The sequence below is a fragment of the Balaenoptera ricei genome, chromosome 1 (assembly GCF_028023285.1).
Source record: "Balaenoptera ricei isolate mBalRic1 chromosome 1, mBalRic1.hap2, whole genome shotgun sequence".
Classification (NCBI taxonomy): Eukaryota; Metazoa; Chordata; class Mammalia; order Artiodactyla; family Balaenopteridae; genus Balaenoptera; species Balaenoptera ricei.
In genome coordinates, this window is record NC_082639.1 from 191,643,718 (window position 1) to 191,658,218 (window position 14,501).

The 14,501-nt window shown below is 47.9% G+C and overlaps 1 protein-coding gene across 1 annotated transcript in view; it reads right to left on the reverse strand.

Moving 5' to 3' along the window:
- Positions 1-623: 623 nt before the first annotated feature.
- KIF14 (kinesin family member 14) overlaps positions 624-14,501 on the reverse strand; it is a 47,298-nt gene continuing 33,420 nt past the window's right edge. Inside the window, exons 22-29 of the mRNA XM_059937416.1 lie at positions 12,940-13,034; positions 10,125-10,349; positions 9,769-9,950; positions 7,136-7,294; positions 6,410-6,532; positions 2,323-2,397; positions 1,369-1,507; positions 624-1,006 (exon numbers count right to left, since the gene is read on the reverse strand). Of these exons, the coding sequence (XP_059793399.1) occupies positions 624-1,006; positions 1,369-1,507; positions 2,323-2,397; positions 6,410-6,532; positions 7,136-7,294; positions 9,769-9,950; positions 10,125-10,349; positions 12,940-13,034 (1,381 nt within the window). The remainder of the gene's footprint in view (positions 1,007-1,368; positions 1,508-2,322; positions 2,398-6,409; positions 6,533-7,135; positions 7,295-9,768; positions 9,951-10,124; positions 10,350-12,939; positions 13,035-14,501) is intronic.

The window sequence follows — 14,501 nt, forward strand, 5'->3', positions numbered from 1 at the left end:
TGGTTGTAAACGATACTCGCACAGCCCCTAATATGACCCCCAACAGATAATGAAGTAACTAATATGCCTGCAAGCCGCACTGTTAATAGAAACTATACTATACTTAGGAAGCTACTTATAATTTGGAAAGAAACAGGAAACTGTGTCCTGAACACACTATTCAAAATAGCAGCCATTTAATCCTTCAAGAAAAGAGCTTTAGATTTACCAGTGCAAGTGAAGCTGCTCTGGTTAGACTTGTTTTAGCAGTTTCACCATAAAACTCATCGTTGCTATTTGCAGGGGAGCACAGATACAGGCACAAAAGTTTCCACTCACAGGAAAATAACTTATAATCACCACAATCAGCACAAAAACCCTTTACCGACAGGCTAGTGAGCCAACCGGAGACTGCACGCCAGCGTCAAAGATGAACACTTACAATTCAAGGCGACGGAAAACCAGAGGAAGGGCCACTCACTTGGCCTTGAACTCCTAATTCCATCCTATTGCCACAAAGTTCCAACATGGTAAATACCTGTTTTAAACTGTCTGCTGGGAAACTTCTGGGCGCACACGCAGGCATGTGAAATCAGGATCCACTGCGTGTATATGTCCACGCCCAACAGGAGGCCACCCACAGACTAGAGGTCTGTGAAGCGGTCGCTCTGCTCTCCAGCGGCGGGAGACCCCTGACCAGCGCCCTCCTGGGTGGGCAGCGCGCCCTGCTCTGAGCCCTCCGGGGCCGGGCCCGGGAGCTCATACACCCGCTTGGGTACACCTCGGGTCCTCCGGGGGCCGGGCCTGTCTGGCTCACGCTGCTCTCGTCCTGCTGCTCTGAGATCCCGATCACAAGCTTCCCAGGGTCCCAACAAACCAGGTCTTTCTTCAAATTCAAAACCCAAGAGGAGTGAGGTGGCTCGAGATTCCAGCTCCCTGTGGCGGGCTCGGTCGCCGTGGAGACCCCTGGCCGAGCTGCAGAGACTCTGGACACAGTCCCGGAGGAGTGCTACGTGGCCGTGGCGCCCTGTGCAAGGAGAAGGGAAAGGCGGTCACCCTCGGCGTTCCTCACCACGTAGTGAGTGCTGTGATGGACTCGAGACGTCCTTTAAGCCAAAGTGACCCCGCGAGGCAATTTCAAACCACTTAAGATTATTCAGTTTATCTGCTAAGTAAGCAACCTGCCTCTTAGGATCTAGTAACTGAGGCAGAGGAACTTACAGATGTTAAGTGGGAATTCAATCCCACAAGTTCCTACAGGTAATTAATGTCAGTGAAGGAGCGTTGAGCAGGCCCCAGTGAATGAATCAGGCTAGAAACGAGAAGATGTCTGAGACTCCTCAAACTGTCAAATTCTGATTAACCGTAAATCCCATTTGCAGTATATACCTCTCAGCGCAGAAATAATAATTTGAATAGTTTGCTCTAAGCAATGTTTTAACTTCAAGAATTCTGGGGCAAAATTAAGCATCTTCTTCAAATCTTGGTATCCAGAATTTTCTTCTTGTACTTGAGTTCTGAAGCTTTTCTGTGTAGATAAAGTTCATAGTTTAAAAAATATACAATGGGTTACATGGCAGTTAAGGCTTATTCAAAATGATTTTAATTGCCAAAATTTTATCTTCAAGAAAGACAATGAGTTTAATTTCCTCACCAGTGCTTCACTTCTACTGATAGAAGCCAGACCACAATACAATATTAACAGTTATTGTTTTCAAAAGAAATAAAATTTTTAAAATAATTTAAAATCAAAGTCCAATATCCTATTACATGAGAATGAAATAAAACAGCAGTACCTACCATTTATTATCCAATATCATAAAAGATAAATTTATTTAATTTTTAAGAGTTCAACTTTATATCTCCCGTTTATTTTATTTAAACAAACATTTTCAAGCCACAAAAATTTCTCTCCTTTGTAACACACTGATTATATACTTAGCTTATAATATTTTTCTATTTACCTGTGACATGAGAATAAAATAATTTATCTAATTTGCCTGTATTTTAAAATCTTTGAGCATATTGATTATTAAACACAATTTTTTAGCCTATGCTGACTATTCAAGCAGAAGCTGACAGTTACTAAGCCAGTAGCAGGAAGAAACAGATAAAATACATGACTACTACTCAATTTCTGTCAAGTATTTTATCCATCGCTAAACCTAGTAAGCTAGGACGCCAAGAGGAAGAAGCTTGAGAGCTACTGTACCTGCTTCTACTAAATGTGCACAGAGGAGTCATTGGCTAAAGACAGAAACTGAAATAAACACATCCATGCTGGAACCAAATGAAGTACACTAAACAAAATTAAACCTAAAAACAATTTAATGCTTTTCTTACTGTTTTCCACTCAGCAAAGAGGTTTTCAAGGGATTCAATCAATCCTATGGCATTAGCTTTCATCTGTTTGGTAACCTATAGAGAAAGTTAAAATATTTTGTTATACAAATAACTATTTAGAAGTATAAAAATCCTGGAACTCCATGAGATCTGCCAGGGAAAAGAGTTCTCGTCTAGTAGTCACGAGACTGAAGTGTCTAAATCATATAAGTGGAATTTCTTTCTAAAGAAATCACACACAGGGGCTTCCCTGGTGGCGCAGTGGTTGAGAATCTGCCTGCCAGTGCAGGGGACACGGGTTCGAGCCCTGGTCTGGGAGGATCCCACATGCCGCAGAGCAACTGGACCCGTGAGCCACAATTACTGAGCCTGCGCGTCTGGAGCCTGTGCTCCGCAACAAGAGAGGCCGCGATGGTGAGAGGCCCGCGCATCGCGATGAAGAGTGGCCCCCGCTTGCCACAACTAGAGAAAGCCCTCGCACAGAGACGAAGACCCAACACAGCCATAAATTAATTATTTAATTAATTAAAAATTTTAAAAAAAAGAAATCACACACAGATTCTACATTAAATGTGGATACCCTCTGATGTTTGCTATAGTAACAGCATTTGTCTACTTAAATATTTATAGAAAAGAAATTTCCAAAACTTCCTTTGGAAGGGGGTAGATAACTAATGTGTCCAGAAAAATATTACACTCTCAGAACTTTCTATGCATTCACCAGTCTCACTGAGATAAACTGAGATAATACGACACTGTATTAGTTCCAGGTGTACAGCGTGATTCAGTACCTGTATGTGCTGTAAAATGATCACTGCAAGTCTAGTTAATATCTGTCGCCTCACACAGTTACACGATTTTGTTTCTTGAGAACTTTCGGGATCTATTCTCTCGGCCGCGTTCAAACATACACCACAGTACTGTCAACCATCACCGTGCACGTCACAGCCCCGGACTCGTTTACCTTACAGCTGCGAGTCTGCACCTCCTGCCCCCCGGCCCACTCCCCCCCACCCCGACCTCTGTTTCAGTGAGCTTGGGCTTTCTAGATTCTACACACACACGAGCTCACACAGCACGTATCTTTGTCTGTCTGAGCCAGTTCACTTTCACGTGCTTTACTACTTGATGCTCAGTTGATTCTCCACCACGGTCCCGTGCTGCAGACGCACCTGTCCTCACTTTACAACACGGAACCAGACCCCGAGGCCTAGGTCAGAACCCGGGTGGGACCCCCCCTCCCCCTCCCCCCTTCCCCCTTCCCCCCTCCCCCCTTCCCCCTTCCCCCCCATTCTAAGCTGTTGCTTGTGCTGCTTGGTTCTGTCCTGGAGACGTATCCTGCAGCATTTCCGCCACGCGAGCTGCTGAAGCACATAACTGGCTTTTCCCACAGAGCCCTTCCCTGGGTCTAACCCAAATTTCCTCTCTGTGGTAAAAAAAAGACCACCCAAATTCTGTTTTTTCCGCCTTGACTCCAGCTTGAAAATATAACTCCAATGCCTTATGTCTGAGCCTATTTTGTATTTCTTCAGATATTTTGTTCTCCTTCTGTAGGTTCTTATGAGTTTAACTTTTAAGAATACGATAAATTAACCCCCGCCGTGAGCACACAGCTGTGGCCTTCTGCAGAAAGGAAAGGAGAGGATGGGGTGGGAGCAGAGGTCCACATGGAAATGCAGATCCCATCAATTCTGTGACGAGGGGCCTGACCCTTTAGCTGTTTATCTCCTCAAAGCAAGACCAGCGCCCCCATCGACAGACGAATGGATACAGAAGATGTGGTACATATATACAATGGAATATTACTCAGCCATAAAAAAGGAACGAAATTGGATCATTTGTAGAGATGTGGATGGACCTAGAGACTGTCATACAGAGTGAAGTCAGTCGGAAAGAGAAAAACAAATATCGTATATTAACGCATATATGTGACATCTAGAAAAATGGTACAGATGAACCGGTTTGCAGGGCAGAAACAGAGACACAGATGTAGAGAACAAACGTATGGACACCAAGGGGGGAAAGCCACGGGGGTGTGGGGTGGTGGTGGGATGAATTGGGAGATTGGGATTGACATGTATACACTAATATGTATAAAATGGATAACTAATAAGAACCTGCTGTATACAAAAATAAATAAAATACAATTCAAAAAAAAAAGTATTCATTAAAAAAAAAAACCAGCGCCAACACCTGCACCTGCTTCACCACCCGTTAAACACACCCACACGCACTATTCCACCTGCACTGTTCATTAACTTACTCTGCACCGGTCTGCACTCCTTGCCAGCAGAAATTCTACTCTGCAAACAGTGGTAAGTAAAGTGTTAGTGATGAACGTGGCCGCCACCGCTGCAGGGCACAGTCAGGCTCCGGCGACAGCTGCGCTGGCGGAGCGCCCCGCCTGCAGAGCCGCATCCAGGAACCCAAATCAGCTTCACGTCCCCCGGACACAATCAGACCCACAGACCTTGAGTCAGTGGCAATGTGAGCTCCTTTGGAATGTGTTTATTTTAAAAACAAAACAAGACACAAAGTGAGACAGGAAAGTGCAAGCAGAGTGTCTACGGTTAGGATTTCCTGTGCGCTGTTCTTACTCTCGTAGGATGCTCAGAGCAGCTTTAGGAAGTGAGCATGGTGCGTCCTCACCTTGTAAATGGTACAACCGAGGCTCAGGCGGCTGCTCAAGGCTACCCAGGACCTGGGGAAGCAACTCAGCATCAGTTGTCTCCCAGCTCTGAGCTGCTCTGGGCAGAGATAAAGCCCCATCACCTGACGGAAGGACGGGGAGACCCTCCGGCTCACACGAGAAGCTTCCCCTCAGCTAAGGGAGCTAGAAATACACCAATGCAAAGGTTTCCCTAAAAGGAAAAAAGAACTCTCACTTTCCCCGCCTTCCTGTAAACAACCACCCAGAGGGGTGGGAGCCGACAGTCCTCCATGCAACTGCCTTTCCCAGATCACCAACACGTACGTAAATCTTCACCCACGTGGGTGACCTCAGGAACCCGAGCGTCCCCGGGGAGCTCCTTCAGATGTGGTTCTAACAACAGGTGTTACAACAAGATTCTAGAACAGACCAACCTGAAAGCCACTGTCGCAAGGTTTGAACTTTTACCTTCCGAATCCCCGACTCACTAATACAAACTCTCGACAGAGAAGACTGGTGCGTGATCAGTGAGTTCCACGTGGCAGGCTGACTGTGGGAGTCAAGCAGGTAGAACGTAAGACCCCCGACTCAGGGCGACCAGATGCCCCGGCTCAGTGAAGCCATGGGACCGGCAGTAACCGCCGCCCCCCGCAAGGTGGTGAGTGAGGGTCGCCTCTACTCCGTGTAAACACCTGGTCCAGTACCTGCTACCGGGAGTTATTTAATAAGTAAACGGCTCACAACCTGTGCCACAGGTGTTATCACACATGACAGGTGAAGAAACAGGGTCAGGACACCGAGTGACTCGGTAAACAACTGCTGGAAGGTGACGGAGCCGGGTCACACACGCAGGTCCTCCTGTGGCGAGATCCAGCCTGTCCTCACAGCCCCCCCGCGAGCCAGCACTGGCTTTGTGCTCTGACATGAATCAGCTGGAGGAGGTAGGGGCAGGCCTGTCCCAGGAGGCCACCCACATCTCCCTTGGTCCTATATCTTGATACGAGACAACTGATGTGAGCTCCCCTTGTTCAAGACAGTGGATCGATAAATGGTAGTTTCCATTCTCAAGTGGAAGAGCAGAGTCCTGAACAAAGACGAGGAAGAAAAAGAGAAGCGGAAAGTGGCCACTAGGGGTCGCTGACACACTCCGTCCGCTCAGAGTTTATCCCCAGGCTGAATCCCGGCGGGCACCAGCCGCAGCCGTGGCAGGACCCGCAAAGCACTAGCCACAAAAGGGGCTGCAGTGACTCAGGTGTAACTTGGGAAATGTCACCATGAGTGATGACGTCAACAGCCTCTTCAGTAAAAAACAATCCCACACAAGCTAAAATATATAAATTTATAAAAACCTCAATCACTGACTGAGTTAAACTATTTTTAAAAACCAACTTTACGTACTGGCTGGTACTATACAGGACATTCCCTTGTTCGTCTTACCTCATCTTGGGGACTCTGCCTTCGGAGTTCACGCTCAAGTTCTTTTGCTTTTTCCAGTCCAGAATCTAGGAGACTCTCCATTCCCAAGCCTACACCATCACAAATAGCACCCATGAAATCATCCTAGAAAAAGTTTTTAAGCGTTAACTGGCAAATTCAAGTTCTATATTCTTTTTAAATTACCAAATAATTAAGTTATATTTTCTGCTTATTTCAGGACTGTAATACATTCCAAGTTGATTAATTCAACATAAGCTAGAATAAGAACTAACGGTGCATAAGGAAAAAAAATTAGCCAGTCTGTAATTTTGTATTCCACATATTATATGTTAAAGAATGTTCATCCTCTTAGACAGGACACTGTGTTGCTAGAACGTTTTAATACAATATTATGTTTTCAGTAGCATGAATAATTAAAGCGAGCAAATACACATTTTCTAGAATTACATGCAAACGTAATTACATTCTTCACGTTGGCTGGCTGAGCACCCACCCTCCAGAACAGACGGCTACCATCAAGCCAAGGATCCGGAAGGCACGGTGAGGATCCCAAATCGTCAGGTACATTGAACCACTGAGACTGTAACAGCTTCCAATCTCCTGCTAAACTAGTAAAGTATGTGCCGCTTTGAAAATCAGACACTTCTCCTGCTTAGTGACACCACTATCAGAAGCCTCTACCGTGCCCTGAGATGAAGCCTTCCACCACGAACGCTGCCGAGTTACCTGGAGGCTGGCAGCCCCGCAGTTGCTGCTCTCCAGGGAGCGCAGCTGGTCCCCGCTAAGAGCTGCTAACTGCCCCGCGTACTTGATGGCTTGGTGTACAATTTGGATCACTTGCTTTTGAGCCTCTTTCACCATTGATGAAATATCTGAAGAGCATCCCTGTAAGATAAAAATGGACCAGGGTATCGGATACATGAGATTACCAGGGGAGGTAAGAACAAGAAGACCAGTCTGAAGAAAATGGATTCTGCATTCATCGATACAGTGACCGTGCTTCATCAAAGTCTGATCGGAACCAGACAACGTGCGATCCCATAGCTTCTGACGGTGATGACACGACTAGGATACAGGCTGCCCTCAGAGAGCTTCTGCACTAATAGGAGACGGAAGGCAAGCAGGCAGCAGCAAGACGTGAGACGGCGGCCGAGCGCTCCCTGTGCCGGGGCCGAGTGACGGATGGGTAACCAGGACACTTCCTATTATGGGGGGTGGGGAGGGCAAAGGAGAAGGAGGGGAAGGGAAGGGGGAGGGAAGACCTGAAACCCTGCAAGTGAAAGGCTCCCCCACGTCCCCCAGAGGAGCGGGGAGGGCGGCTCAGGCACCCCTCCCGGGTCTGCCTCCTGGAATATGCTACCTGCATCACTGCAAGGTAAGGACGCTCAAGCTACACTTGAGCAGAGTCTAGTTCCTAAATCCAGTTTTGCCAGCTGAACTTCAGCGTCTCCTGAGCTCAGCTGACCTCCCTCCAGGTCACCTGTCCTCTCCGTCCTGATTCCTTATGGAAAGCATTTCTCACAGGGCAACAGGCCACAGCCCTAAGTTACGGTCAAAGTGCTCTTCCTCGAGACGGAAGAGACGGGAGAACGCTCCACCCCAGCTCCTCTGCGGTCCTTTCTTGGGACACCAGCCCACTGACTGACCGTCCCAGCAGCCTCGCCAGGTCGGCACTGCTGCTTCACTTTCTAGGTGGGGGACAGGAGAGTCACAAAGTCTTTGCAAGGACACACGCACACCTAATCCAGCCCCGGTTCACACACTGGACTTCCAAACGCCAGCGGTGGGTTGGGTTTGGTTTTTCCTATCCTGCACCACCTCCAGAATCTGAGGCCGACCGAGTCACCCAGCCCTCCCGCCTCCACACGGCTGGAGCCCAGGCGACCGGGGGTGACCCTGCGGCCCGCGCTCTCAGGGCCTGTGCTGTCCGAGCCCTCCTGCCCCTGCCCCCGGTCCCCACCGGCCTGCAGCCCACCCTCCTTATGATGGTTACTCTGTTTCCTCGTGACATATATCCAAAGTGACCCTTCATCCAATGTCAGGTTATAATTAATTCAATAACAAGGACCCAACCGAGCATCGATCACACAGCGAGCCCTCATGAGAAAGGACACCACATTCTGTCCACCTGCCGAGAGCTCACTGCCCACACTGGCACGGTGCATTAAACGGCATAACGGGTAACGTACAGGGTTATTATCAGAGGAGCTAATAGGAGGAACGTGTGGCCAGGTCTCGGGGAGCCCCACAAAGACCTCCTAGGGGAGAATAATGGACAATGGAAAGCAGACGTCTAGTTTCAACACTGGACCAGTACGTTCAGTCAGTCAATAAAGAGAGCCTCCCAGGAGGCATCTGACGCAACTAAGCATCCACTAGAGCAGGAGGGCTGGAACGTCTTGGGAGGCACTACAGGATCTGTCCAAGTATCTAGAACACTTTGCTACAAAGCCTGTCCCTCTGGGTTTCTGCCTTGGCCCCTCGTACGTGCGGAGTCTCTCGGAGGAGGTCCGGGCATCAGCAGATACGGGGTCTCTCCAGCATCAGCCCCCATGTCCTCCTCCTCCAGGGCTCCCTGGTCACACGGCTGCCAGAATAAAAATGCACTTCCCAGAAACCTCCTTAAAAGAAGGCCCCTTCTTCCATCCCGGGCGCTGACCCTCCCTGGAGCCCTGGACGCGGCAGACACAGAGCCTGGGGCCACGCTCGGGGCCCAGCCGAGAGCTGCACGGAAGGAACCGGGGTCCCGAGGCAGCCACCAAGCCCGCCTCCAGATTTCATGAGAGAAAGGAAGCTTTCACCTTACCTCTTCCTACAGCCAAGCCTCATCTTATCTGACTTCAGGTAAACAGGGAAACAAGATTACTTTCCTTGCCCCCGTGCCAGCAGGCTTGTGACTAACTCACCGCACGCTGAAGCCCCACCCGTAACCAGAGCGAGACCCCGACCCCCTTCCCGGCAGCCCCTGTGGAGGGCAGTGCGGCCTGGGGGGCAGGAGCACACGCTGGGCCCGCGGCGACCTGGGCCCAAGTCTACGACCTACTAGTTGTGAACAGTGGACACACCCTCCCTGGCCTCCACTTCCTCACGATAAAAGGGTGACAACACCAGTGCCCACGTCCGGGGCTGCGGTGAGGACTGAAGGAGTTAACATTTGTAGTGCCCGGCGCGCAGAAAGCCCTGGGAAGTCTCGGTGCCATCAATCAATCATCCAACATCCACAGTCTTGGGATTTCAACACAGAAAGGGCTTCTGAAGATCCTAAGGGTCGAATTTTGGGCAAGACGCGAACAGGAGAGAGTCGATAAGCACTTGCTGAACAGATGAGCTCTCCCAGCGAAAACCCGAGATCACTTTACCTGCAGAAACAACCGCAAGCAGCCTCCCAGCTGCCTCACTTCCCGTCTCAGCTCGGCCGGCGGAGCCCCCGCGCCGGCCCCGGCGGGGACACCGCTCAGCCAGTGTCTCGTCAGCACCACGAGCCGCTCGAAGGCGCTCGCCACCTGCACAGCGAGCGACTGGTTTGCTCCATCAGAGAACACTTCGAAAGAAGAAGAAAAGTGATGAGAAGAAGTGGCCCCCAAGCACGAGAGCTCACGTCTGATCCGCATGAAGACACTGTAACGTCGGACACCGCATGACAGAGGTGGCAAAGCCACGCAAAACAGAGCAGGGGACCACGGTCCTCGCGAGCGGGCGGGCAGGGGCTGCTTACAGTTACTCGGACTGTCTTCATCCTGGTCCTCATGAGCTCTGGACACGGCAAGTACCCCGTCGTGGATTCTAAGGAAATTACTAATCAAGTTGTCCGCCACAGTGCTTTCTTCGTCATCACTCTGTCCAAGAAGCTCTAATGATGAGCCAATCAATTCCTTGCAAACCCCGGGAAGAAAGGATTCTGCTGAGTCTGGGTACGCGGGGCTTGATTTCCCCACGAAGCCTGTGTCGACAGAAAACAGCCACCTTAAGCCTCGTTTCCAGGGACAGTACTTGCAAACAAACCCATCAGTGCAAGTGGCTACAGAACACTGGTCACACATTCCAAGTAGGCTATTCCTATTTCAAGACACCCTTATTTCCATACACCAAGTGGAAAACACAATTCCACAGAAGAATCCATCAACCTCTCAACAGCATCCATCCATAGCTGAGCAGCTACAGACACAGATTACAGGGAATCCAAATATCCCACGTAACCATTGGCTTAACCTCCTTCTTTATTTACTTTTTGGTTAACACCTAAGGAACTGTAAATTGGTGAAAACAATGGCAGTTGCATAAAATAAAATAATATAAACACATTAAATATAAGTAAAATAAGCTTAATTAATTTATAAGCTGGAAAAGCAGGCAGTAATAGAGCAAACGACATTAGAAGGACGATCTCTCGGCAGCTCTTCCCGTGACAGCCCCTGCTCTAGGTATCCTACAACCAAAAGAGGTGAAAGCCTAACAGCTGTCTACAGTTCATCTATCACATCTTGGGGAGACAGGCTCTCAGCATAATTTTCGAAGCACCGTCCAAACCAGAGGTAAACGGAAAAACTTGTAAGAGCTCATTTGGCGCCTCTGGAAATAACTTTATCCCGGAACGCTAACACGTGAGTAGGGTTCTCATTTAATATGCACGATTAGTTTTCTGCTCTACTCCCTAAGCCATCAGAAACAGCAAACTAAAAAGCAGAGTAAAATACAGGCACCAGGTGGGGACTATTAAGATTCGAGAGCCGAGACAGGAGCTTGATTTGGGAAGAGAAAAGGGCTGCCAGCCCAGAGCTCTGTCACTACAGGGTGACGGTGACAGCAATGCCCCTCCCGTCACCACGGACAGTAACCACGTGACGCCTGCTTAGTGAGGCACCGCTATGAATGCATCCCCAAGTCCAGCATCAGCGTGTCAGAAAGACTTGTAAAAATCTGGTTTCGACATACGGCCCCTAAGGCGAGAGGTTCAGACACTGGCTCGACTTTCCGAAGCTGGCAGGCCTGTCCTCCCCAACTTCGCAGGCCCCCGGGCAGGTTCGCACTAAATGCACACGTGGGTTTCCAGCTCCCTCTCTGAAAACTGCAAACAAGCAAAGACCTCTTATATGTCTGACTTCCCCTTGTATCTTAATTTTTAAAAAGGGCCCTTAAAACATGACCCTGGAACATCTGAAACTAACACAATGTTGTAAATCAACTATACTTCAATTAAAAAAAAAAAAACGACCCTTGAAACAGGTTTAGTTATCTGGAAAAGGTACCTTTGCAAAACATCTTACTCTCAAATAATACTGAATAAATAAGTTGCTACCGCAGATATAGAAACTTTAATTTTGCTGGTAAACATAAAGTCTATATTAAACAAGTAGTAGGATAATAATTATCTTCCTAAAAGATAATTTTATGATTTAAAAAAAAAAAGAAACCCTAGTGTCTTTATTTTAAAGGCAAGATGAGATACAATTTCTTTCATGGCTACTCATATTCCACTGACACCTTTATGGAAATAGACTATTACATTACAGAGTAATTGTAAAACTCCATTTACTCAGGCACAAGTGACATTCTGTAAAGTGTAAGGTGTGCACATCTTAAGCGTACAGCTTGTCTTTACATACGTGTACCCCGCATGACCCCCGCTCAGATCAACACATGCAACGCGCCCACCACCGCTTTCCAGCAGGCTCCCTCATGACCCACCATTCTACCTGAACTACTCGGCTTCTCTCACGACAGATTAGTTTTGCCTATTTTTGAACTATTTATAAATAGAATCATGTGGAATGTACTCGTTATCATCTAGTTTCTTTCACTCAACATAGTGTTTTGGGATTCATCTGGGTTGTTGTACGAATCAGTGGTTCTTTTCTGTTGCTGTGCAGTAGTCTGTTGCTACCAGGCAGTAATTTTAATTATTACAGGTACTTACACATATAAATTACAGTGTATCCCCCCTTCTTATGAAAATTAACATAGTCAATATTGGCATAAAATAATTATTCAGTGGAATAATTCCTATAACTTTTTCTTTTAAACTTTTAAAAATTAAAGTAGCTTTAGACAAATCATGCATATTATATAAAATCCAGAAGAAAACGAAGGATATGCTGTGAAAAGGACGTCTTCCTTCCTGTCCCGTCCCATCCCCCAAATGCCCTGGGCAACCAGCGCTTTCAGGGAGAGCATATTCATTTATAAGCATGTTTGTATACATCTTTTTTCTCCTCCTCACACATACGATATCCTGTAATACATAATCTTCTACACTTTGCCTTTTTTCACTTAGAAGAAAACAATATCCTCATACGTTTTTGAACAAACACGCGACTTCCACATTTGAACTAGTCACTCAACTAAAGGCTTGGAATACATCACAGAGCACAGAGTTTCAGAAGTGGGCGGGGTCTCCGGTCTGCCCTGTTTACAGAGGAAATGGAAGCTTCCAGGAGATGAAATGATTTGCACAAGAACAGGAAACAAGATAGTGGCAGAGACAAGACTTGGTGCTATTCTCAGTAAGCAACAAAGTCTGATGAAAAAAGTACCTGACGAGTGTGAAGAATGCAAATCCTGGGCCGCGTGGGCCTCTATGCCGTGCAGACAGCCGGAAACCCTCCTGTTCTTCATCAGGCTCCTGCTCCTGGAAAAACAGAAACCGTGAGGTTAGCGGCTACACTCCACATGGGAAAACGCGAAGGACACAGCTTTAAATTCTCCAAAGAGAAGGGACGTCCACGAGAATGTTTTCCACGGAAATCTTTTCATCAAGGGTTACATTAATTTGGTTCACCGAACAGGAACTTACTATTTTCAGGTACTAGTCTAACCCTACAGTTCATTAGCTGAATAGAACAAATGCACAGCTGACCCGCGAACGAGGCGGGGATCAGGGGCGCACAGTCAGCCCTCGGCACACGCGGTTCCTCCACCTCCGCAGGCTCAGCCAACCCCAATCCTGCCGTGTTCGCTACTGAAAACCCGTGCTGTTCGAGGGTCAGCTGGCCTACTATTCACAGGCTCTGGATACTGTGGTTAAGACACAGCAAACAGGGCTTCTGGGCTCACGGAGCTTACGGTCCACAGGAAGTCATGAGGGCACGGAGGGCTGCAGAGGCGCTCGGGGGGAAGGACTCGGCCCAGAGCCGGGAGGGCGCCCGGAGCGAGCCCGGGGCCGACCTCGGATGCCAGCTAAGGGAGCGTGGACTGATCCTGAGCAAGTTATCCTGGGAAGGGTTTCAAGCAGGGAAATGGTCCCGGTGAATAAACTCAAGTAAACGTTTGCTGCACAGGGCGAAGAGCGCAGCACCGGGAAGCGCAGCAGCGGCCCAAGGCAGGCGGCGACCCCACGACCGGACCTTCAGCGGCGCCGCCTCCCCCCTGCACTCACGCCTCCCCCTGCTTCCGCATCACCACCCGTATGGACCAGCTCTCCAAACCCCAGCTCCAGCCCCCGTGTGTCAGGCTGGGGCCCCAGACCTCAGTCCAGCGGGACCTTCGACGTCTTCTCCTTAACAGGACCCTCTATACTGGTGGCCACTCACAGAAAAACGCTATTTGTTGAAAAGATGGTTAAACAAAAGCATTCTATCTGTAGTCGCCTAAATGTTTCAAACATAAAATTTCCCCATGAATTCTTACGAGAGAAACACAGAATTATGACTGACAACAGGGAGAGAAACTATCAATTCTCACAGGTTACAGTTTTTTTACTTAGTAGCGAAAGAAAAGCGTACATTATCCCATTAAGTCTGAACTAGGAAAACTTATTCTTTCAACACAACTGTAGTTAAACAATGTTTAAACTCAAATTAAAAAATGCTTGTCACATTCGTTTCAAAGAATTTTTACTTAACATCAGGGGAAATTTTACTTTTAACTGTCAACAGCACATATCAAAATTTATACGCCACCAAACCGGTCTATTTCCCCACAGAAAAAGCGTGGCACATCATTGCCTAGAAGCTCCATAATTAAGAGTCCATTACCTTCAGGCATTCTCAGAGTCTGCAATTCTGTCATAAACATTCTTGCAAGGCTGAAACTTCATACACAAGGTTTCTGACCAAGAGCAATCCATGTTTTTTAAAAAATGATACTTTTAAATTAT